Consider the following 23,391-nt stretch of genomic DNA (forward strand, 5'->3'; position numbering starts at 1 on the left):
CACCCACTTAGTTTTCTTTTGAGCTTTCATACACTTATAGCTCTAGTGCATCCGTTGCATGACAATCCCTACTCACTTGCACCAATATCAATTGATGGGCATCTCCATAGCCTATCAATTTGCCTAGTTGGTGTGAGAACTTTTTTCTCCTCTTTTGTCTACTACCACCTTCTATTCCACCCATAGTGCTATATCCATGGCTCACACTCATGTATTGCGTGAAAGTTGAAAAAGCTTTAGAACATCACAAGTATGAAACAATTGCTTGGCTTGTCATCGGGGTTGTGCATGATAAATACTTTGTGTGATGAAGATAGAGCATGACAAGACCATATGATTTTGTAGGGATAACTTTCTTTAGCCATGATATTTTGAAAAGCCATGATTGCTTTATTAGTATGCTTGAAGTATTATTGCTTTTATGTCAGTATTAAACTTTTGTTTTGAATCTTATGGATCTGAATATTCATACGACAATAAGAAAAATTACTCGATAAACATGTTAGGTAGCATTCCACATCAAAAATTCTATTTTTATCATTACGTACTCGAGGAGAGCAGGAATTAAGCTTGGGGATGCTTGATACGTCTCCAATGTATCTATAATTTTTTTTATTGTTCCATGCTATTATATTATCCATCTTGGATGTTTTATATGCATTAATATGCTATTTTATATCATTTTTTGGGACTAACCTATTAACCTAGTGCACAGTGCCAGTTGTTGTTTTTTCCTTGTTTTTGTCTTTTATAGAAAATCAATACCAAACAGAGTCCAAACGGAATGAAACTTTTTGACGATTTTTCTTGGACAACAAGACACCTAGAAAGCTTCAGGAGCAGGCCAGAAGACCCACGAGGGGACCACAAGCCCTAGGGGGGCGCCCCTAGGCTTGTGGGCCCCCCGTGGCTCTTCTAACCCTAATATTCGTTCTATAAATACCCAAATATTCCCCGAAGACCAGAGGGCACACCAAAAATACTTTTCCGTCGCCGCAAGCTTCCGTTCTCGTGAGATCCCATCTTGGGGCCTTTCCTGGCACTCTGGCAGAGGGGGATTCGATCACGGAGGGCCTCTACACCAACCTTGCTGCCCTTCCAATTATGTGTGAGTAGTTTACCATGGACCTAAGGGTACATAACTAGTATCTAGATGGCTTCTTCTCTCTGTTTGATCTTCAATACAATGTTCTCCTTGATGTTCTTGGAGATCTATTTGCAGTGCGTTTGTTGAGATCCGCTGAATTGTGGGTTTATGATCAGATTATCTATGAATACTATTTGAGTCTTCTTGAACTCTTTTATGCATGATTAAGATAGCTTTGTATATCTCTTCGATCTATTGATTTGGTTTGGCCAACTAGATTGATCTTTCTTGCAATGGGAGAGGTGCTATGTTTTGGGTTCAATCTTGAAGTGTCCTCACCCAGTGACAGAAGGGGTAGCGAGGCACGTATTATATTGTTGCAATTAAGGATAAAAATATGGGTTTTTTAACTTATTGTTTGGATCTATCCCTCTACATCATGTCATCTTGCTTAAGGCGTTACTCCGTTCTTGTTAACTTAATACACTAGATGCATGCTGGATAGCGGTCGATGTGTGGAGTAATAGTAGTAGATGCTGGCAGGAGTCGGTCTACTTGTCACGGACGTGATGCCTATATTCATGATCATTGCCTTAGATATCGCCATAACTATGCGCTTTTCTATCAGTTGCTCAACAGTAATTTGTTCACCCACTGTAGGCTTTCTTCAAGAGAGAAGCATCTAGTGAAACCTATGGCCCCCGGGTCTATTTTTACCATATTATTTTCAGATCTATAAAACCAAAAACCCAAAAATACCTTGCTGCAATTTATTTAATTTTATTTACTTCGACCTTTTTACTTATCTTTTATACCTATCTATATCAGATCTCACTCTTGCTAGTGACCTTGAAGGGATTTACAACCCCATTTTCGCGTTGTGTGCAAGTGTTTGTTAGTTTGTGCAGGTGCATCTATTGGGGACTTGCTTGTGCCTCCTACTGGATTGATACCTTGGTCCTTAACTGAGGGAAATACTTATCTCTACTTTGCTGCATCACCCTTTCCTCTTCAAGGAAAAAATCAACGCAAGCTCAAGAAGTAGCAGACACCACTAAAGAAAGAGCAACATAAATATCATCAAAATATTGAAGGAATGCCAACTTCTCATGATTACTTATAACAAGACTTCTCCCATGTCCTCAAGAACAAAAGTAACTACTCACAAATGATATGCATGTTCAAGATAAGAGGTGTATTGAATATGCGTAAGGATCTAAACATATAATCTTCCACCAAATAAACCAACTAGCATCAACTACAAGGTGTAATCGACACTACTAGCAACCCACGGGCACCAATCTGGGGTTTTGAGAGAATGATTGAATACAAGATATGAACTAGGGTTTGAGAGGAGATGGTGTTGGTGAAGATGTTGATGAAGATTGGTCCTCCCACGACGAGAGAATTGTTGGTGATGTCGATGGTTTCGATTTCCCCCTCCCGGAGGGAAGTATCCCCGACAGTATCGCTCCACCGGAGAGCAAAAGCGCTCCTGCCCATGTTCCGCCTCAAGACAGCAGCCCTTCGTCCCGAAAGTATTCTTTTTATTTTATTTTTTAGGGAAAATGGCATCATATAGGATAAGGAGGGCCATGAAGGCCTGCTGATGGGCCCGCAAGCCTGGGTGGCGCGCCCTAGGGGGGGCCACCTGAGCTTGTGGCTCACTGGTAGGCCCCTCCTGGTGATTCTTCTTCCAGTATTTTTTTATTAATTCCAAAATAATTCTCCATAAATTTTCAGGTCATTTGGAGCTCTAAAGAATATCTATCTCTGATGTAGCTTTTTTTAGGTCCAGAATTCTAGTTGCCGGCAATTTCCCTCTTCATGTAAATCTTGCAAATTAAGAGAGAAAACGCACATCATAAAGTGAAATAATGATCCAAAACATAAAAAATAACGCCGTTCACTGGTCATCCTGAACGGGCGCATGAATTGTTGGATATAACACATATGTATCTAGTCCAATGAGTATACCGACGCGCGGTGGATACTTATACTTCGTAACATTCACTAATGATTTGAGTAGATATGGTTATATTTACTTGATGAAACATAAGTCTGAAACATTTGACAACTTGAAGAAATTTGAAAACGAAGTTGACAATCATCGTGGCAAAAAGATAAAGTTTCTACGATCAGATCATGGTGGAGAATATCTAATCCATGACTTTAGCAAACATCTAAGTGATCGTGGAATTGTTTCACGACTTACTCCTCTCGGAACTCCACAAGGAAATGGAGTATCTAAAAGGCGTAACAGAACCTTGTTAGACATGGTGAGGTCAATGATGTCATTTACCGATCTACCTTTATCATTTTGGGGATATGCACTTGAAACAACAACACATACACTAAACAAAGTGTTGTCTAAATCTGTAGAGACAACACCATATGAGTTATGGAATGGGAAGAAACCCAACTTGTCACATCTCAAGATTTGGGGTTGCGAAGCTTATGTAAAACGTTTACAACCAAATAAGCTTGATCCCAAAGAAGATAAATGTTAAGTTGTAGGATATTCCAAAGAGATAATTGGGTATTCCTTCTACCAAAAATCTGAAGACAAAGTGTTTCTTGCAAACAATGGACACTATCTCGAGGAGTTTCTCGCCAAAGAAATCAATGGGAGGATAGTACAGCTTGACGAGATTACTGAATCTTCAGAAGTGAACAGGACTAATGAAACGGAATCTATTCCGCAAGTTGTCCACACGACTGACCCAGAAGTTATTACACCAGTTATAGAAATTGTAGTTAAGACTATAACTGAACCGCGTAGGTCAGGAAGAGTTACCGAACCTCCTGAATGGTTTCACAATTAAATATTCAACTTAGAGGAAGATGAACCTGCGCACTACAGAGAAGCGATGGCGGCGCCCAGCTCAAAAGAATGGCTTAAAGCCATGCAATTTGAAATGGAGTCGATGTACTACAATCAAGTTTGGAACTTGGTTGATCCTCTAGAGGGTGTGAAACCCATACAATGTAAATGGATCTTCAAAAGAAAAACAGATGCAGATGGTAATCCTGCTAACTATAAAGCAAGGATAGTTACGAAAGGATTTTTGCAGGTTGAGGGAGTTGATTATGACAAAACTTTCTCACTGGTAGCCATGTTCAAGTCTGTGCGGGTCATGATGGCAATTGTTGCATACTTCGACTATGAAATATGGCAGATGGATGTCAAAACTGCTTTCCTAAATGGAAATCTCAAAGAGGATGTATATATGATACAACCAGAAGGTTTTGTCAATCCTAAGGATGTCGGTAAGGTCTACAGGCTTCAAAGATCTATCTATGGTTTGAAGCAAGCATCAAGGTGCTGGAATCAACGTTTTGATGAAGTGGTTAAAGAGTTTGGCTTCACTAAAAATGATGAATAAGCTTGTGTATACAAGAAATTTAGTGGGAGCTCTATAGCAATTTCTAGTCTTATATGTAGATGGCATATTGTTGATTGGAAATTATATGAGTTTTCTTAGCACAATAAAGGACCATTTAAAGAGTGTGTTTTCAATGAAGGAATTAGGTGAAGCATCTTATATATTAGGCATAAAGATCTATAGGGATAGATTGAGACATCTAATTGCTCTAAGCTAGAGCATGTACATTGACAAGGTTTTAAGAGGATTAAAATGCAGAATACAAGGAAAGGTTTTCTCCCAATGTCACATGGCACAACACTTAGCAGAAATCAATGTCCCAAGACAGTCGATGAGCGAGTGTAGATAAGTGGAGTTCCATATACCTCCGCAACTGGATCCATCATGTATTCTATGATATGTACTAGACCATATATTTCTTATGCGCTTAGTGTTAGCAAAAGGACAAAGTACATGCTCCTTGTCTATGGAGGAGATGAAGAACTCGTCGTAAATGGTTACACCGATGCTAGCTTCATGACTGATATAGATGACTATAAATCTCAATCAGGCTGTTTATACCCTTAAGTGTGGTGCGGTGGTTTGGGAGAGTCTCAAGCATAACACTGTTGCGGATTCTACGACAGAAGCAGAGTATATTGCGGCTTCAGAAGCTTCAAAGGAGGCGGTCTGGATCAAGAAGTTCTTGAAGAAGTTGGTGTGGTCCCAAGTGCAATGAACCCAATGGCGCTCTATTATGAGAATAGTGGTGTTGTTTCTCAAGCAAAGGAACCAAGATCCCACATGAAGACCAGACATATCGAGCGTAAGTATCACATTATCCGACAGTATGTCGAAAAGGGTTTTGTGAAAGTTCTCAAGGTTCACACAGATTTGAATGTGCCAGACCCAATGACAAAGGCTCTACCACGAACAAAGCATGAGCAACACCGGATAGCCATAGGTGTTAGAGAAACTATGTAAACTAGATTATTGGCTCTAGTGCAAGTGGGGACTATTGGAAATATGCCCTAGAGGCAATGATATTGTATTATTATGTTTTCATATTCATAATTAAGAGTTTATATTCTATGCTATAACAGCTATGATCCTGGAATGTGTGATTCAGTGAAAAATTCATATGCACGTGTGGAATAATAAACGGTATAATAATATTCATATTCTCGCCTCTAAGACTGGCTCAAGTGTTGTCGATGATCATGGGTCACCGGCACCGCCGTCGCCTCCATGATCATCGCCGTAGGTCGCGGGCGTCGACAGGCCTACTTCCCTTCATCGATCGCGGCTCAACCACGCCCGCCTCTGTCGCCGCCCACAAGGTACCATGGTCGATAGCTCATATGAGTCCTTATACAATAACATCATATGTTCATCGAACAATGAATCATCCAACGATTAGGATTTTGTGGTTGCTAGTATGGTCATCAATGAGCACATTTCTAGGATGCGTCGAATGTTCAGGGGGTCGATCCCAGGTCATGCTCCGACGTTGAATCGTAATAGAGAGAGCGGCCATTGTCTGCTCTATAGCGATTATTTCCGGTGCATGCCCCCACTCTTCAATGCGAAGCTTTTCCGACGACACTTCCGGATGATGAGACATGTGTTCAACCGTATTAAGGAGTGGTGGAGTTTGATGATTACTTTAGATGCAAGAAGAATGATGCCCTCAGAAGGGCTGGCTTCTCCTCTTACCAGAAATGCACTGCAGCTATTCGGATGCTTGCATACAAAATTCTTGGTGATCTTGTGGATGTGTATGTCTACACGAGTGAGTCCACATGCCTTGCATCATTGTACAAGTTCTGCACAGCTGTGGCTGCAGTGTTTGGCCCGGACGATTTGACAGAAGCAAATGTTGCAGATACAGCCGGGTTGTTGGCGGTCAATGAATCCAGAGGCTTTCCGGGAATGCTTGGTAGCATAAATTGTATGCACTGGAAGTGGAAGAATTGCCCATTTGCTGGCAAGGGCAGTATAAGGGGCTTGTTAAAGCTTCCACGGTCATGCTTGAAGTTGTGGCATCACAAGATATCTCGATTTTGCACTCTTTTTTTGACATGGCAGGTTCTCACAATGACATCAATGTGCTTCAATAATCTTTGGTGTTCGCATGGCTTGCATAAGGCAACTGCCCAGAGGCAACTTTGAGGTCAATGGCCACCACTACAATAAGGGATACTACCTAGTTGATGGTATTTGCCCTCAATGGTCAACTCTTGTGAAGACAATCTCCTAGCCCGCAGGAGAGAAGTAGGCTAGGTTTGCCCAAGCACAAGAGAGTGCTAGGAAGGATATGGAGCGTAGAACATGGAGTCGGCGAAGATGTGGGAGGTGATTGACTGTTTGTATGATCATGCACAAGATGAGGATGAGCGTGATGACAGCATCTTCGACCAAGGGTTTGATTTTCAGGAATGTTGAGCCTGAGCGTGGATCGGCAACTTCGTCATGAAAATCATGATTGGACCACTCACATTCAACTTCAAAATGATTTGGTTGAGCATCTATGAACTCACCAGGCAACAATAAATGTATCAGATCTTCTTCTTTCAATGTAATTAATATAAGAGCGTTTATAGATAACTAAAGTAGTGATCTAAACGCTCTTATATTATAGTTTACGGAGGGAGTACTTGTGATAATTTCAAATTCATTTGATTGTAAACCATGAGATTTTTATTTAGTTATAAACTTTTTATTGTGATGTAAAACTAGTTGATTTTTTATTTGTATCCATATGCATAAAATGTAAAATGTTAAAATTTGGACAAAAACCAGCCAACTGGACCAAATGGGTTTTTGGTCCGGCCAATTCGGCACACTAGCAGGTAAAACACGGACGAGGGTGGACACTGCCCCTTCGGCCGACCCAAACAAACAAAAAGCAGACTAAAATCACATTTGTTTGCCTCGGCCGGTTGGAGTTGGCACTAGCTCAACGGTGGGAAAAGGGAGGTATTCACACGGACTACTCCTGTCATATTTCTGACGATAGAACCAATGACTACATGTTTATATTCCTTCAAAACAAAATTTGGTCAACATGATCCTTGGGATCACCTATAACTTATAGCCTTAATGTGGTGTCTGCTGCAGCTCCAGAGTTCACAATCTTGGCTTGGAATTCATGACAACCTACTCCTAAATCGGTGAATTCGTTAATGAGACCCTTAAATAATATCTCAAGCGAGCACTTGAAATTTTGTGAGCAGCTTTTGTCACCCTCGTCAACATCTTGCACTCCGTCTCCAGCAAGGCATCCAACTTGGGCACCGCCCATGTAAGCTTTGCATCCTACGAGGATGTCACGCCCATATTTCCGGAAATGTCCACCAATGAAGTGCTCAAAATGCTGCAAAATGTTGTAGCCAGGTCAAATGCATGAATAGTCTTCGTAATACCTCTTACATTTTGGCAGAGAGAGTAGATCATACACAGCACAACTGGTTCACCAAACACAATTCTTCACAAACGAAATTGTATGACATCATGTGCAGATTTCCTGCCATGGTGTTAGCTATGCCTGTGCATGTTATGGTAACCGTTGGATCCTGGCTACTTTTTATCCGTGACACATTTTTCTTTAGCTGATGCAAAAAAAATTGCGCTCGCTCCCGTCGCTCCCAGGGGGGCGGCACGGGCGATAACCTAGCCGCCGCCGCCCCCACTCCCCGCTCCTTCCTCGCTCCCCTGCCGCCGCCGGGGGATGCCGACGGGCAAAGCCCGCTCCGCGGACGGCGGCGGCGGGGCCTCCTCGTCGCGTGGCGTGCGGCTTCGGCCCTGGACGGAGCTCCACTCCTGGTTGCGGCTGGGCGGCGGCGGGCCCTATCGCCGGCGCAGGCAAGCCGGGGCGACGGCTCCGGAGCTGGGGGTGTGTGTTTGTTGCGATTGTGGCCTTGTGTCGTGTGGTCGACAAGGCTTCGTTGCTTGTGCGGTTTTCGGCTCGGTTTTCCTTATAAACCGGCCACTTTGTGAGGTTTTCGATCCGGTTTCCCTTATAAACTGGATCAACTCTCTTCTTCTATAATGCAATGCCAGAGCTCCTGGCCCTCTGACGAGGTTCCGTCAAAAAAACATTTTTCTTTGACCTCCTATTGAGGTACTGTTTCGGACATTACATCTGTTTGTTTGCACGATTAAATATTTCTAACCGGGTTTCCCTAAAAAAATCTGACCAGGTGAGAACTGGGGATGGTTGTCAGCGTTATTTTGCTTCAGAAGGTAAAAAAAATATTTGTTCCTCAAAAAAAGAAGGTAATCTGTGCTGCATCCTACAGCCGTACGTGGTTGGATTTTACCCCTATTGCTATTTTGTTCAGAATGACACCAAGCCTTGTCAAAGTACAGAGGAAATGTGAAAAAACACGCTAATACGTAAGGTATCAATTACGCTGGTCCGCAAAGATGGTTAAAAAAACTAAAAAACCTGGCCTTAAGCAATGAGATTCAACCTAAAAAATGCATGGATTCTACCATAAAAAATTAACAACCTGCTCTCAGGAGATGAACAAACCTAACATATAAAATTGCACAGATTCTGCCAATCAAGCAAGCAGCTAAGAACCTGTCCTCAGGCTACAAATAAACCTCCAAGAGATCGGTACTGGTTTGTAACAGAGGAAAGGGGTGAAAGTGTGTGTGTGTGTTGGGGGGCGGGGGCGGGGGCGTCTATGTTTAGAACTTCTTGTAGTGCGTCATGGCATACGGAGCGCCGGGGCACTAAATCATTTGAACAGAACTGAAAAGTTGGTACCCAATGCAAAAAAAAAAAAGAGGCCCACAGTTCAAGCCATCCTTATGTGAACGGCGTGCGCTGGTACAAAACATTGCGGGCAAACCATTTAACTGTTGGGATGGTGCGTGTGCTGACCGTGTGACATCATATGTCAGCCAAATGAAGTGTGTGTATCCAACACCAGGGATAGTGAGACATTTCTGATATCCAGAAAACTAGAAAAGGAAAACATAGCACCAGTGTATAGATATTCATACCTTTGGTGGATTGCGAAGAGAATACAGCATGGTTCTACAGGATAGCAGAAAAGTCTCCTCATTATAAGCCAGGGACAGCTTCTCCCCAAGGGGTGTGTTAGCATACATCGAATGACCAGGTTCATTGAAATAAGGTTTAGCATTCAGCACCAAGGCTTGAATGGAGACCAGGACCTGCAACATAGTTGAAGTGGATGGGTTCCACATCTCACACCCACTACCAGTCCATGTGTTTAAGAGGCTAAGGCAGACTTTCCCACAGGCATAGAGATTTGGATTAAGCCGCAGACCTCCAGAGCGGTAATTCACTTGCTGAAAATAATAGTCACGTATATACATCTCAAATTCTCACATCCATGCTTCGAATAGAGAGAGAAATGAAGAATGAGCTATACTATGTGTGTAGATGACATCAAAGAATACTTACAGGAGGTTTACATGGATACTGGGAAGGGAAATAGACATCAAAAAAGAACAACCCGTCATGGTAAGGAGTGCCTGCAGGCCCAACTATGACAGCTCTAAGCAGGTCCATTCTGTCCTCATAAGCTCTTACAAATATTGTATCTGTTCAATTTGGAGAAAACTAGCAGTCAGTACATGAAACCACTGTACTCCATGAGTCCATGTTAGTGCCAAGTTATATCCAAAAAGGGTACATTTGGCTAGCCTGAACTCGATGTCATTTCAAACATGCAAATGTAGTTGTAAACATCAATCGCCAGTACACCCGCTGTGGACGCACAAAGGGAGGAAAGGAAAGGCAATAGAAGAAATGTGCAACGTCTTTGGCAAATAGACCATAAATATTTTGTCCCTTACCTGGTAAATCTTTCCCTAGAACTTTCCATTCATGCTGAATTCTCTTCACCCAGTCCTTTGATGGCTGTTAAAGTGACAACTTAGTACTGAAGTAAGAAGATGGAATGCAGACAGAGCATCAACAGAATACAAAGCACTACCTTCTTCACGGTCCGAAACTTCAAATAAAAGTGATCACTGTGGTCACCAACAGTATCAAACTGCTTAAATGCCTTATACTTTTCCTCAATTTCACTTTCCACAATCTTAACTTGCTGCCGCTGCTGCGTTGAATCAGCAGGGGCCACATGTCCCCTTGGTAAATACAACCCCACACTAGGTGGAAAGCCGTAATGATCCACATTCAAGTTAAAGCTGCTATCGTTTTCCATCAGAGGAGTGTTGTAACTATAGTTACTGAAATCATCTTCATCATAAGCGTAGTGTTCCTCTCCAACTGCCCCCAAAACATCATCAAAATAAGCTGGAGGCAATGTACCTGTATGGTAAGTTCCTACGCTTTGCCATGGATAAGAAGCAAAAGAACTTGGGCCAGCAAAATCCGTAGGCAAGCCATAAATTGGAAGTTTGGGACCTCCATGGTAAGTTCCCAGGCCATCCCACGGATAAACAACTTTGGCAGAAATAGCACTTGGGCAAGCAATGTCATCGGCCGCCAAGCCAATCTGAGTGTTCCAACAGAGAAGCATGTATCAATCAATGGTAGATTGCACAAACCAATGGCACCAAAAGTAAGCAAGTACACAAAGGATCCACCTTTGCATTCTTCCAGCAATTTACAGGATGACCAACAGCTTGTTTATTCTTGTAATCTGATGTCTTTGCATCAATGATTGTAACTCCGTCATGATCATCATCAGCATCAAGTTCGATTATTTCATGAGGAGCAACCTGTTTATTAAACATGTGACGGTTAAAAAAAAGAGGCTGTGTGGTACATTCACAGCATGAATTTCTTTGAAGATTAAAAGAAATGTCAACCATTGCACTCCCACATTATACAATGCGATCACGCACTTATGTTGATTTTGTGGGGGCGGGAGAGAGAGAGAGATTGCCATGCATTTCGCAAAAGGCAAAGCGAGAGAAACATGACAGCCTCATTTGGTTTCCAGTTGATGTTCTTGTAGTTTTGTTTACATTTGTTATGTATTGTTGATTCTTCTTTTATTGATAGAGACTAACTTTCCCACATGAGACTAACAGCATAACTGTTAGGCACTATGGCGCTCTTTACAAAAAGAAGCCACATAACAAGACTCTAGTTCGTTCATATAAAGGGATAATGTATCATCTATATATAGTTATATACCAATATAAAAAGACCCAAAGAGGCAGATCCAACTAATCTCGGCCATCAAACCATGTGCATCTAATGACCTACATTGCTCCAATGGTGAGTGCTCAACATGTTTAGCGTGCAATCATTATCATACCAAATATTAACATTAGCACAAACCGTGCAATTAATACTACCTTTCCTAAAAACATATCCTGCCTAATACATCAGCATGCAATTAATGTCACCTTTTTTAACTCTCAATTAATACCCTACCTGATATCAATGTGCATTGCATGTACGCATTTACTATAATATTAAGATTGCTATTACTAGAATATTTAGATTGCTAAGTTGAAACTAATACCGTTAGATTTTTCATGAGAAATATGTGCATGCTATAAAATTTCATAATTCTCTACTAACATGTGCCTACAAAAATTAATGCAAAGATGAATGTTGGAGATCGTGTGATGTCTAAACGTCATCTATTTACGAACGGATGGAGTATTAGAAAGAGAGTTGGCTATACTCAGCTGCAGAAATTGCAAATGTTTTGCAAGAGGTAAATCCATGAAACATAAAAAGGCAGCCGCCTTTCCAGGCTCCACATCACCTGGGCCCGCTTCCGCTTCTGGCGGACGGAGTTCCATCCGGCGGCGACCTCCGGTGGCACCTCGACGACCTCCGGGTCGTCCAACACCAAGCTTCCCCCGAAGGGATAACTCCTGCGACCAAAACCAACATCCGAAACAAAAGACCCATCAGAAACCGAACCGTACCAGGGGAGCGCGGCGGGTGGAGAGGAGAAGGGCGCCGCACTCGCCTGGAAGATCCCTCCGCCATGGGAAGGGGGAGGCGGCAAATGCGCTCGTCGGCGACGGCGGCGGGCTGCGCGCGTGCTGTGGGGTGGGGGGGGGGGGGGGTGGTTCTGTTTTGGGTGCGCCGGCGCGTGCGGAGCGAGAAAGATTTTTGCGATAAAAAGCGTGAGGAATAGAAGGGAAGGGGAAAGAAAGGGTCCAAATATTTTGGCGTTTCCTTTCCGCTTTGGTTCGTGGGATTCGGAAAGAGTGGGGCTCCCTCTTTCGGGCCAGGGAAGTGGGCCTGGCCTGACGCGAATCTGGCGTGTGGGGGCCCACCAGTCAACTGGAGGTGTGGATGCGTGGGGTCCGGGCTGGTGCCTTTGGTTTGTTTGGTGCTTCGTCCTTCCGGATAACCTGCGAATCTTTCCAAGGTTGGATGATTTGGTGATGAGTTTTCCCTTTTTTCAATCCGATTGGAGATCAAGGTCTAACTCTAACGCGGGGACCCATTTTATCTACTCATGTCTGTTTAGGTCCGTGTGAATAATGTTAGAATTAATTTAAGGTACGCAATCGATCCATCGAGGAACACAGCATAATGACGACATCAAGATTTGCTAACGAGGTTCGGCAAACTCGCCTACTCCTCAGGGCAGTGACTACGGGGGCTCCTCCCTGAGATACTGCAACACCGGCCACCCGGGTGCCGGCACAAGCCGCCAGCACCCCTTGCGAGCCTATCGCTATTAGTCGTCATGAGTTACAACGTGGGGTGCCTCTTCATATATAAAAGACCAAGGGTACAACGTGTCCGACTCCGACATTACAAGTATGTTACCCACACTACAACACCAAGTCCGAACGTAACCCAACTAGTACAAAATATTCGACACAAACACAACAAACTCCATCTTGACGAATATTCTCCACCACCTTGAATTTGTCCATGCTTCAAACTTCCATGTACTCTGGACTTGTGTTGTCTTCTTCGTAGCTTACTGAGAGCTACTCGACGAGTCTGCCCCAGACCCGCCGCCGCCATGAGACCCTGCTGCTACTCCCGCAACTCCAGTCTCCGTGACTCCACCTGCAATAGTGCTCCCTTGCAACTTGTAAAGATGTGAAGCCGTCCTCCCTCCAATCATCACGGTCACCTCATCTTCCATGATTCTCATGGTCTTCTTATCCCGATCACAACGGAATACCATACCACCATCATGAAGAACACCAAGCGAAATTAGATTTCTCCTTAGCCCTGGCACATGCCTGACTCCCCGAAGCATCCGCTCAACTCCGTCAAACATCTTGATTTTGATGTCACCTACTGCAGCAACACGATAACCCGTGTCATCGCCCACATAGGCTAAACCAAACTCACCAGACTTGTATGAAGAGAACCACTCCCTGTTGGGTGTCACATGAAAAGAGCAAGCCGAATCCAACATCCACGCTTCACCTTTGGTTGACCGCCTGTCTGATACTACGAGGACATCACTACTATTGTCTGAGTCATCACCATGAGTTGCCACATTAGCACTTGCCTCACCATTGAGTTCTGGACAGTCATTTCTCATATGTCCCACTGCTTACACTTGTGACACTGTATATTCTTTTTCTTTTTCTTGTTCTTCCCAGCCTCATATCCCTTCCGCCACTCCTCACCCTTGACTAGCAAACCTTCACCATGAGAGAATTCCACCGCGTTCTTCTTTCTCATATCATAAGATAGCAATGCCGCAGTAATATCCTCATTCTTGACGGTCTCCTTGTCGTGCGTCAAAGTAGTGATCAAATGGTCATAGGATGATGGCAATGAACAAAGAAGTAGAATTGCCCTATCCTCGTCGTCAACCGTCGCACCCAAGCGTGCTAGGTCAGTCACGACTTGATTAAAGGCGTTCATATACACCACAAGATCTGACCAGTCCTGCATCCTCATCCCATACAACTTTTGCTTCAGATACACCTTGGTCGTTGCAGTCTTGGACATAAACTGACTTTTCAGCTTCTCCTAGATCTTCTTCGGCGAATTCTCATCCATCACATGATAAATAACCTGGGCCGACAGACACAACCGTATAGTCCCGGCTGCTTTCAACTGTAACTCCTCCCAGTCATCCGCCTCCATCTTAGTTGGCTTGGCTTCCTACAACAACGCCTTCAAGCATCCCTGTTGTGCCAACAAATCTTTCACCCTTGTCTGCCATAACCCAAAGCTTCCAGTTCCGTTGAACTTCTCCACCTCAAACCTGGTACCCATTGGCGCCATTGTTCTTTGTACGGCTGACCCTGTGAAAAATTATCCGAGCTTTGCACGTGATGCCCCAAGTACATAAATAGAACCTTCGGTCTTCCGCGTACTACTAGCAATTCCAACCAAAAAATCCTTCTGGTCCTCACGTGTAGCAGCTCCTGTCTTGACTCAACTTCCTGATGCTAGCGCTTGCTTCGCCTTGCCACAGCCCTTGCTTTCCAAGGTATCAGAGCACAATGACGACACCGAGATTTGCTAACGAGGTTCGGCGAACTCGCCTACTCCCCGGGGCAATGACTACGGGCGCTCCTCCCCGAGATACTACAACACCGGCCACCTGGGCGCCGGCACAAGCCGCCAGCACCCCCTTGCAAGCCTGTCGCTATCTAGTCGTCATGAGTTACAACGTGGGGTGCCTCCTCATATATAAGAGGCCAAGAGTACAACATGTCTGACTCCGACACTACAAGTATCCTACCCACACTACAACACCAAGTCCAAATGTAACCCAACTAGTACAAAATATTCGACACAAACACAACAAATAAAAATCACGGCCCAACGCCGCGGTGCATTTGATTACTCTGTTTTTTGGTTCGTCTAAGCCGCCGTGGGGTGGGGGTGGGGGGAGGGGGCTCGTGGTGAAGGAGGAGCCTGAGGACGATGAGGCATCCGAGCTGGCCGAGCTTTGCGATGTGGCCTGAGCTACCACTGGCACTCCACGCATCGTCGGTGGCGGCCACCGCACCGCCCCTGTGATACCGCCAGAGCCGGAGCCATGGCCACTGGAAGGGCTAGTGGCACAGTTGTGGGCATGGACTTCCACGTTTTCTTGCACGCCTAAGCTAGAGGAGGAGCACCAGGAGGAGCGGTGGGAGGTGCCAGCTACGCCACCACCCGTGTCGGCGGTAGGACCATCAACAACAACCTGGCCATTGCCATGGCCGCTGATACGTCCATTTTGCATCATGTTTTCTTACTGTTATTTATAAAAATTCTATATATACTTCATGAACCTGTTAACCACCGTATCGCGGAGAAAATCCTCTGTTCTCTTTTCTTGTTGTTTCCGGTCAGATTTATCAAGCTAAGCATCATGTCTTCCTGCTCCTCCAACCACATGGAAGAAGATGCTTGGCTGATGAAGATCGAAATGAAGCTGAAGGAAGCAAAAGGCAAATTACGTTCTTCATCACCACCACCATCTTCTTCACCACCAAACGAGAACTGAGTGTCGGGTATGGGCACTCCCCTTGGTTTCTGCCAAGCTTGGGGGAGGTGCCCCGGTATCGTATCATCCCACTATCTTTTTTACTTACTTATCTTAGTTTAATCTTTTGCTTAGATGAATAAAGTTTAGTTCGGTCTTTTCTTCTTTTAGAAGTTTGCTTAGTAATCTATCATTATAATCATGTGCAAGTTATATAATAAAGTTAGTTTGAGTTTTTACTTTCTTTACTTTCATGTTGCAAATAAAGAAAGAAAGAAAAAGAGAAAGGAAGCAAATAAAAGAAAGGAAATAAATCAATAAGATCATATACTAATCCTCCACATAAGGAAAAGTATAAGTAAGAAATTTTTATTAGAGATTGACAAACATGGCATTAGTCAATGATGCAACTCATGAAAGAATTAATAAGGGAAGGGAAGATTCACATATAAATATACTATCCTAGAAATCTTTTGTGATTGTGAGCCCTCATCAAAATATCATATGCCAAAATTGTTGACGTTGGACAAGGAAGACAACGTAATGGTTTATGTATGTTTATATTCACATAGAAGTCATATTGTCATAGATCCTTTAACATGTGATGCTTGCCCCTATCTTTGCTAGCCAAAAACTCCGCACTAAGTAGAGATACTACTTGTGCATCCAAAAACCCTTAAACCTAAACCTTTTTCAAGTGTCCACCATACCTACCTATGTATTGAACAAGATCCTTCAAGTAAGTTGTCATCGGTGCAAAAAGGCAATAAAGATTGCTTCTAAATATGTAAGATCATTTAGTGTAAGAGAAAATTGAGCATTGTACGAACTTGGATGACAAAGAATAAAAGTGACAGACTGCATAATAAAGGTTGTCATCTTAAGGGGCAATACAACGTGGCGTTCTCTTGCACTAAGGGATTGAGCATGCAAACAAATAAGCGCATGGCAACCTCTGCTTCCCTCTGCGAAGGGCCTATCTTTTACTTTTATGTATTTACTTTTATGCAAAGAGTCAAAGTTTTCCTTATATTCCTTTTTATTTATTCTTTTGGCAAGCATCATGTGGTGAGGAAAGATCTAGGCACATATGTCCAGTTGAATATATATAGCATGAGTTATTATTGTTGACATCAACCTTGAGGTGAGTAAGTTGGGAGGCGAAATTATAAGCCCCTATCTTTCCATGTGTCCGGTTGAAACATTTTGCTCATGGGTACAAGGTGAGTGTTAGCAATCATAAAAGACTATATGATGGTTGAGTATGTGGACTTGCTTAAGAGCTCCGATACGTGACCCTTCCTGAATAGATGATGAATTGTAGTTGCAAAGTTGACTGAGAACATAGTTTGTTGGTTTCTAATAGAGTTTTTGCTTTATACTTCGATTGTGTGATGAACTATTACTTATTCATGGGAAGTATATGATGCAAGTTCTATGATAAAAGTCATATGTTTAAATTTGTGGTTGTTATAATAATCAACATGATGCTTCTATGTCCATATTTTTTTTTATCGACACCTCTTTCTCAAAGCATGTGGACATGTTTCTCGATTTCGGTTTACGCTTGAGGACAAGCGAGGTCTAAGCTTGGGGGAGTTGATACGTCCATTTTGCATCATGTTTTCTTACTGTTATTTATAATGTTTTTATCCATAATAATGCTTTTTGGAGTAATTCTAATGCCTTTTCTCTCATAATTTGCAAGGTACACACCAAGAGGGAGAATTCCGGTAGCTAGAAATCTGGACCTGAAAAAGCTACGTCAGGCCACCTATTCTGCACAACTCCAAATGGGCTGGAACTTCACGGAGATTTTTTATGAAATATATAAGAAATATTGGAGCCAATAAGTACCAGAGGGGAGCCACCAGGTGAGCACAACCCACCTGGGTGCGCCAGGCCCCCCTGGCGCGCCCTGGTGGGTTGTGGCCTCCTTGGTGAAAGGATCGATATAGTTGACTAGAGGGGGGTGAATAGGCAACTAACAATTTTTAGCTTTTCTTTACCAATTTAAACTTTGCATCAAAGTAGGTTGTCTAGATATGCAACTAGGTGGGCAACCTATATGATGCAACAACAACTAGCACACACGCAAGGAAGGGATACAACACAATATAAGCGTGCACAAGTAAAGGTAAGAGATAACCAAGAGTGGAGCCGGTGGGGACGAGGATGTGTTACCGAAGTTCCTTCCTTTTGAGGGGAAGTACGTCTCCATTAGAGCGGTGTGGAGGCACAATGCTCCCCAAGAAGCCACTAGGGCCACCGTATTCTCCTCACGCCCTCACACAATGCGAGATGCCGTGATTCCACTATTGGTGCCCTTGAAGGCGGCGACCAAACCTTTACAAACAAGGTTGGGGCAATCTCCACAACTTAATTGGAGGCTCCCAACGACACCACAAAGCTTCACCACAATGGACTATGGCTCCGCAGTGACCTCAACCGTCTATGGTGCTCAAACACCCAAGAGTAACAAGATCCGCTAGGGATTAGTGGGGGGAATCAAATTTCTCTTGGTGGAAGTGTAGATCGGGGCCTTCTCAACCAATCCCGAGCAAATCAACACCGTCTTCGCTTCAAGCTCCTTATATAGTGGGGGGAACAATCCAACCGTTACCCCCCATACCAGCCCCGCAGAGAGCAGTACTACCGCTTGGCCAGCGGTACTACCGCTCCCCCTCGCGGTACTGCCGCTGGGCCCAGAGCGGTACTACCGCGGTGGTCAGGGCGGTACTACCGCATAAGAGTGGTACTACGGCCCCCACTGCCACGGCTAGTACCGTAAAACCCGACATGAAAAAAGACCCCTCGAATCGAGGCGGTACGAGCACGAGACCGCAACGGTACTACGGCTGGGGGCTACCAGCGGTACTACCGCTCTGGAGCGGTACTACCGCTTGTAGCACCCAAGCGGTACTACCGCTCCGGCCCGCGGTACTACCGCTGGGACCAGAGAGGGCACACTGAGAAGGGTAACGAGCCCATCATTGAAGCGGAAAGGCTCGGAGGGGGGCAAAGGAAGTGTACGTGATGATTCCGCCCTAGCCTTTCCAAAGCGGACCCCCTCTTGATAGCACGGTGATCCCTATGAAACTAGTCCACCAAACTAATTCGAAAGGACTACACCGTCTTCGCTTCAAGCTCCGAGGGGAGGGAATCATCTCGTGCCAAAAGGATGAATCTCTGAAAATACTCAATGCACATGATTAGTCCGCAAAAGCATTGTCATCAATCACCAAAACAGCTAAGGGATACAAATGCCCTTACAATCTCCCCCTTTTTGGTGGATTGATGACAATACGGGATTCGCACAAACGGGAACAGACAAAGGACATAAGCAAACCCCCCAAGTCTCTAAAATATAGACGGGCTCCCCCTAGATGTGTGCCATCAAGATAAGTGCTTTGGACTGCACGACACACATACTAGGATCAACACTCCCCCTGTATTTTAGAGACCAACAACCTAAGCGAGATTCAAGAGAGCAGGATATATAACATAATAAGCATGCAACTCATGAAATACCAAAAGACTAGAGACATAGATAAAGATATGATAAGGATAAGGTAGCATATGTCTCACACCATATGACTGGAACTTAGGTCTCACGGAACACAAAACCAAACAAAGCACGAGGTAGCAAACACAACGAAAGCACAAAGACAAAGACACACTCGCAACACAACGACGCAAATCTTGCAACACAACGACGCAAATCCCTAAACTCTCTCCCCCTTTGGCATCGAGACACCAAAAGGGGCAAAGAGCGCTCCTACAGCTCCAGGTGAGAGCATGCTGAGGATCTCGAACATCAGTACTCCGCGTGATCGTCTGCACCGCCGTCCTCGGTCGGAAACTGCTCGGCATCTGAATCGGTCCACGGACAGTGCTGCTGGATCCACTCCTCCTCCTCAGTGATGTGACCCTCAGAGCCGCTGGTGACTGTCGCACCTAACTGACGCATAAGCTCCTTGTGGCGTCCCCTGGCATTCTTCTCAGCCACATGTGTCATGTACTGACCGTGAGACTCCATGCAGAACAGCTTCTTCATCTTGAGCTTGAGCTTCTTTGCCCAAGAGGGCTCTGCCTCAGAAGGCACAGAGTCATGGTCAACACCAGTATCAGCCTCGCCCTCGGTCTCCATGGCAGCAGCAGAAGAAGGAACCCCAGATTTAGGAACGGAGGTGCCCCAATTGTCCTTCTTCCTCAGACGCTTGATCTCATGAGAAACCAACTCTCCAGTTTCCAGCAATTCCTCGGGATAGGTACTTCTCCAGGCCTTCTCAATGAGCAACATGATAAACGGAGCATAAATCGGGCACTTGCGCTCAGAAACAGCAGACAGAAGTTCAGACCACATAACATGAGAGATGTCCAGGGACTCGCCAGTGTTTGCTTCCTTCTGACGCTGGTAGAAGAGAAGCATGTCCACGAGATAGGAGTGAACCATGTCCAGATTCCCGATACGAGGCAAGAGAGTCTCAGGGAAGATACGGTGAAGCATGTCCAGAAAGGCAGACAGCTCATAGGTTTCCTTCTTGGTCTCAGGGTTGATCTTCAGAGTACAGTAGGGCCAGAGGGCTTGCTTGTGAGTGGAGGTAACACTGTGGTGAGGACGGAACCCGACTGGAGTCTCGAGCCCTTGATCTTCCACCTCAAGCAACTCCATGAAGGCCTTCCACTTGACAGCTAGCAACTTCCCATTAGTCATCCAAGTCAGAGTCCTGTCTACATCAGTTCCTAGGTGGACAGTGGCATAGAACTGGGCCACCAAATCTGCATCAAAGTCCTTGTTGAACTGCATGATCCTGAGAATGTTCAACTGAGAGCACATCTGAAGGGCATCACCAAAGTACTCCGGGTCCTTCTCCATAGCATCCATGTTGATGGAATGAACATTGACAAAGAGGTTCTTCTTAGCCTTGATCACGTCAAAGTAGGTGGCATACTGAAACCGGTTCCAGAACGGGCGATTGACAAGGTTGGATTCTTGGGCTTCCTCATATGGGTTGCAGCGACGCCTGTCCCAGAATTCCTTGGCAGCCATCTCAGTCACCTTCTTGCCAGTTGACTTCGGCCGGTTGGCAGACTTCTTCTTGAGATGAGGATTAGCACTTGAGGAAGCACCCACTGGCGGCGGTGGAGCACTGGAAGAACCACCTGCAGACTCAGATGAGCGGTACCGCTTTGACGTTGAACGCCCGGGGTTGACACGGTGGACTTGCTGCTCAGGATGTTCATCACCTGGAACCAAACACACGGACACACGAAACAACCAGAAGGAACGATCAAAACCAAATAAACACAACAAATATGGATCAACATGTGGTAGGAAACGATGGAACTGGGCATCCGGCGGTAGTACCGTGCCTGCACAGCGGCAGTACCGCACCAGCGGTAGTACCGTGCCTCCACAGCGGCAGTACCGCTCCAGCGGTAGTACCGCGCCAGATGGGCGGTAGTACTGCCCGAGACGGGGCACAGAGGATCCCTACTGCCGTGGTCAGATCCGGCACTACCGGGGATGCCAAATTCAAAAATAAACCTACCAAACATCAATCCAAAGAGTCTAGTTGCCTTCTCCAACCTACTCAAGCCTAGATTTGGCCAAAAATCTAGAGATGCAACCACTATTGCCCCTAAAACGCGAGATCTGAAAACTAGACAAGAAGAGAAGAGGAACGGGGGCAATACCGGCATCCATGGCAAGAGGACGAGGTGGGGATCGACTCCACCGAAGGAAATGGAGAGGAACGGTCCGGAGACGGAGGGCTGCCGGAGCCCTCCCGCGGCGAGATGGCGCTGGAGAGAGAGGAAGAGGAACGAGGGGACGAAGCAAATGGGTATGGGGGGAGGAAACCACCCCTGCCCACGACTTAACCCCCTGGCCCCGCCCCTCAGCGGTAGTACCGTGGTGATGGGCGGTAGTACCGCTTAGCCACATAAGCGGTAGTACCGCTCCCGTATAGCGGCAGTACCGCTCCAGCGGTAGTACCGCGCCTTCACAGCGGTAGTACCGCCCAGCGCAACTCAAAACTAGACTCAACACCTATGGCACAAAAAGAAAAGAAGGGAAACGACGACAAGAAGAGAAAACCAACACAAAGCAACAAGAGCACCAGCAAGAGAACAAGAACCACACACCTCTACACGAGAGGGCGGTGGCCGAGGCCACCTATGTTTGAGTCAATTGGTATGGCACCGCGAAGAATTATCCTTGGGCCCATGACCAAAACTCGTCTTTGAAGCACAAGTACCATAAAAAATGGCTAATGTGAGAGAGTGAGATTAGTTTATGCATTATGGGGGGAGGAAGAGTTCATTGAGAGAACAACACTCCCCCTAAGTCCATGCCTACACCTAGACAAGAATGCATGATGAATGTGAGGGGTGTGCAAAGGTTCAAACCACATTGCTCGAATCAATGATATTTAGCTCATGCCTTAACTCGCGAAATCTTGCTTCATCCAATGGCTTCGTGAAAATATCTGCAAGGTTATCATGAGTGTTGACATAGTTGAGCTCGATCTCCCCTCGCCTAATATGATCCCGGATGAAGTGATACCGAATCTCAATATGCTTCGTCTTGAAGTGTTGCACCGGGTTGAGAGAAATCTTGATGGCACTTTCATTGTCACACCAAAGAGGCACTTTGTCACAAATGACACCGTAATCCTTTAAAGTTTGCCTCATCCATAAGAGTTGTGCACAACAACTCCCGGCCGCCACATACTCCGCTTCGGTGGACGAGAGAGACACACAACTTTGCTTTTTAGAAGACCAACTTACCAAAGAGCAACCAAGAAATTGGCACCCTCCGGAAGTGGACTTCCTATCCACTTTGTCTCCCGCCCAATCGGAGTCCGAATAACCTACAAGCTTGAAGTTTGCTCCTCTTGGGTACCATAAGCCAAAGTTTGGGGTATGAGCCAAATATCGAAAGATTCGCTTGACCGCCACAAAGTGGCTTTCCTTAGGTGCGGCTTGAAACCGTGCACAAATTCCCACACTCAACATGATATCCGGTCTAGATGCACAAAGGTAAAGCAAGGATCCAATCATGGAGCGATATACCTTTTGATCCACCGCTTTACCATTGGGATCAATGTCAAGTTGGCACTTGGTGGGCATTGGAGTGGAAGCCGGCTTGACATCACTTAGCTTGAATCTCTTTAGCATGTCTTGAGTGTATTTGGCTTGGTTGATGAAGGTTCCTTCTCTTCTTTGTTTGATTTCGAATCCGAGAAAGAACTTCAACTCTCCCATCATAGACATCTTGAACTTTGAGGTCATGAGAGCGGCAAATTCTTCATTGAAGGCTTTGTTAGGGGAACCAAAAATAATATCATCAACATATAGTTGGCACACAAACAACTCCCCTTTGACCTTCTTAGTAAAAAGAGTGGGGTCGATTTTCCCGATTTCGAATCCACGATCTTGTAACAACTCCGTAAGATGCTCATACCACGCACGTGGGGCTTGTTTAAGGCCATAGAGCGCCTTGTGGAGTTGATACACATGATCGGGGAAATAGGGATCTTCGAACCCG

At 45.0% G+C, this 23,391-nt stretch overlaps 1 protein-coding gene across 1 annotated transcript; it reads right to left on the bottom strand.

Moving 5' to 3' along the window:
* Positions 1-7,434: 7,434 nt before the first annotated feature.
* Positions 7,435-12,509, bottom strand: LOC123078989 (putative ubiquitin-conjugating enzyme E2 38). The gene is made up of 8 exons (XM_044501654.1): positions 12,396-12,509; positions 12,186-12,297; positions 11,047-11,181; positions 10,431-10,955; positions 10,291-10,354; positions 9,896-10,035; positions 9,469-9,780; positions 7,435-7,828 (listed from the first exon to the last, which is right to left on the bottom strand). The coding sequence occupies exons 1-8, from the start codon at positions 12,413-12,415 to the stop codon at positions 7,544-7,546; spliced, it is 1,593 nt and encodes a 530-aa protein (XP_044357589.1). The 5' UTR covers positions 12,416-12,509; the 3' UTR covers positions 7,435-7,543.
* Positions 12,510-23,391: the final 10,882 nt, after the last annotated feature.

This window comes from Triticum aestivum, chromosome 3D, assembly GCF_018294505.1.
Source record: "Triticum aestivum cultivar Chinese Spring chromosome 3D, IWGSC CS RefSeq v2.1, whole genome shotgun sequence".
Classification (NCBI taxonomy): Eukaryota; Viridiplantae; Streptophyta; class Magnoliopsida; order Poales; family Poaceae; genus Triticum; species Triticum aestivum.

Excerpts from the sequence above, each read along its gene's own strand:
- LOC123078989 (XM_044501654.1), bottom strand. The coding sequence starts at position 12,415 with ATGGCGGAGGGATCTTCCAG. Across the intron at positions 10,956-11,046 it reads ATTGCTGGAAGAATGCAAAG|ATTGGCTTGGCGGCCGATGA; the intron begins GTGGATCCTTTG and ends TGGAACACTCAG. Across the intron at positions 10,355-10,430 it reads AGTTTCGGACCGTGAAGAAG|CCATCAAAGGACTGGGTGAA; the intron begins GTAGTGCTTTGT and ends TCACTTTAACAG.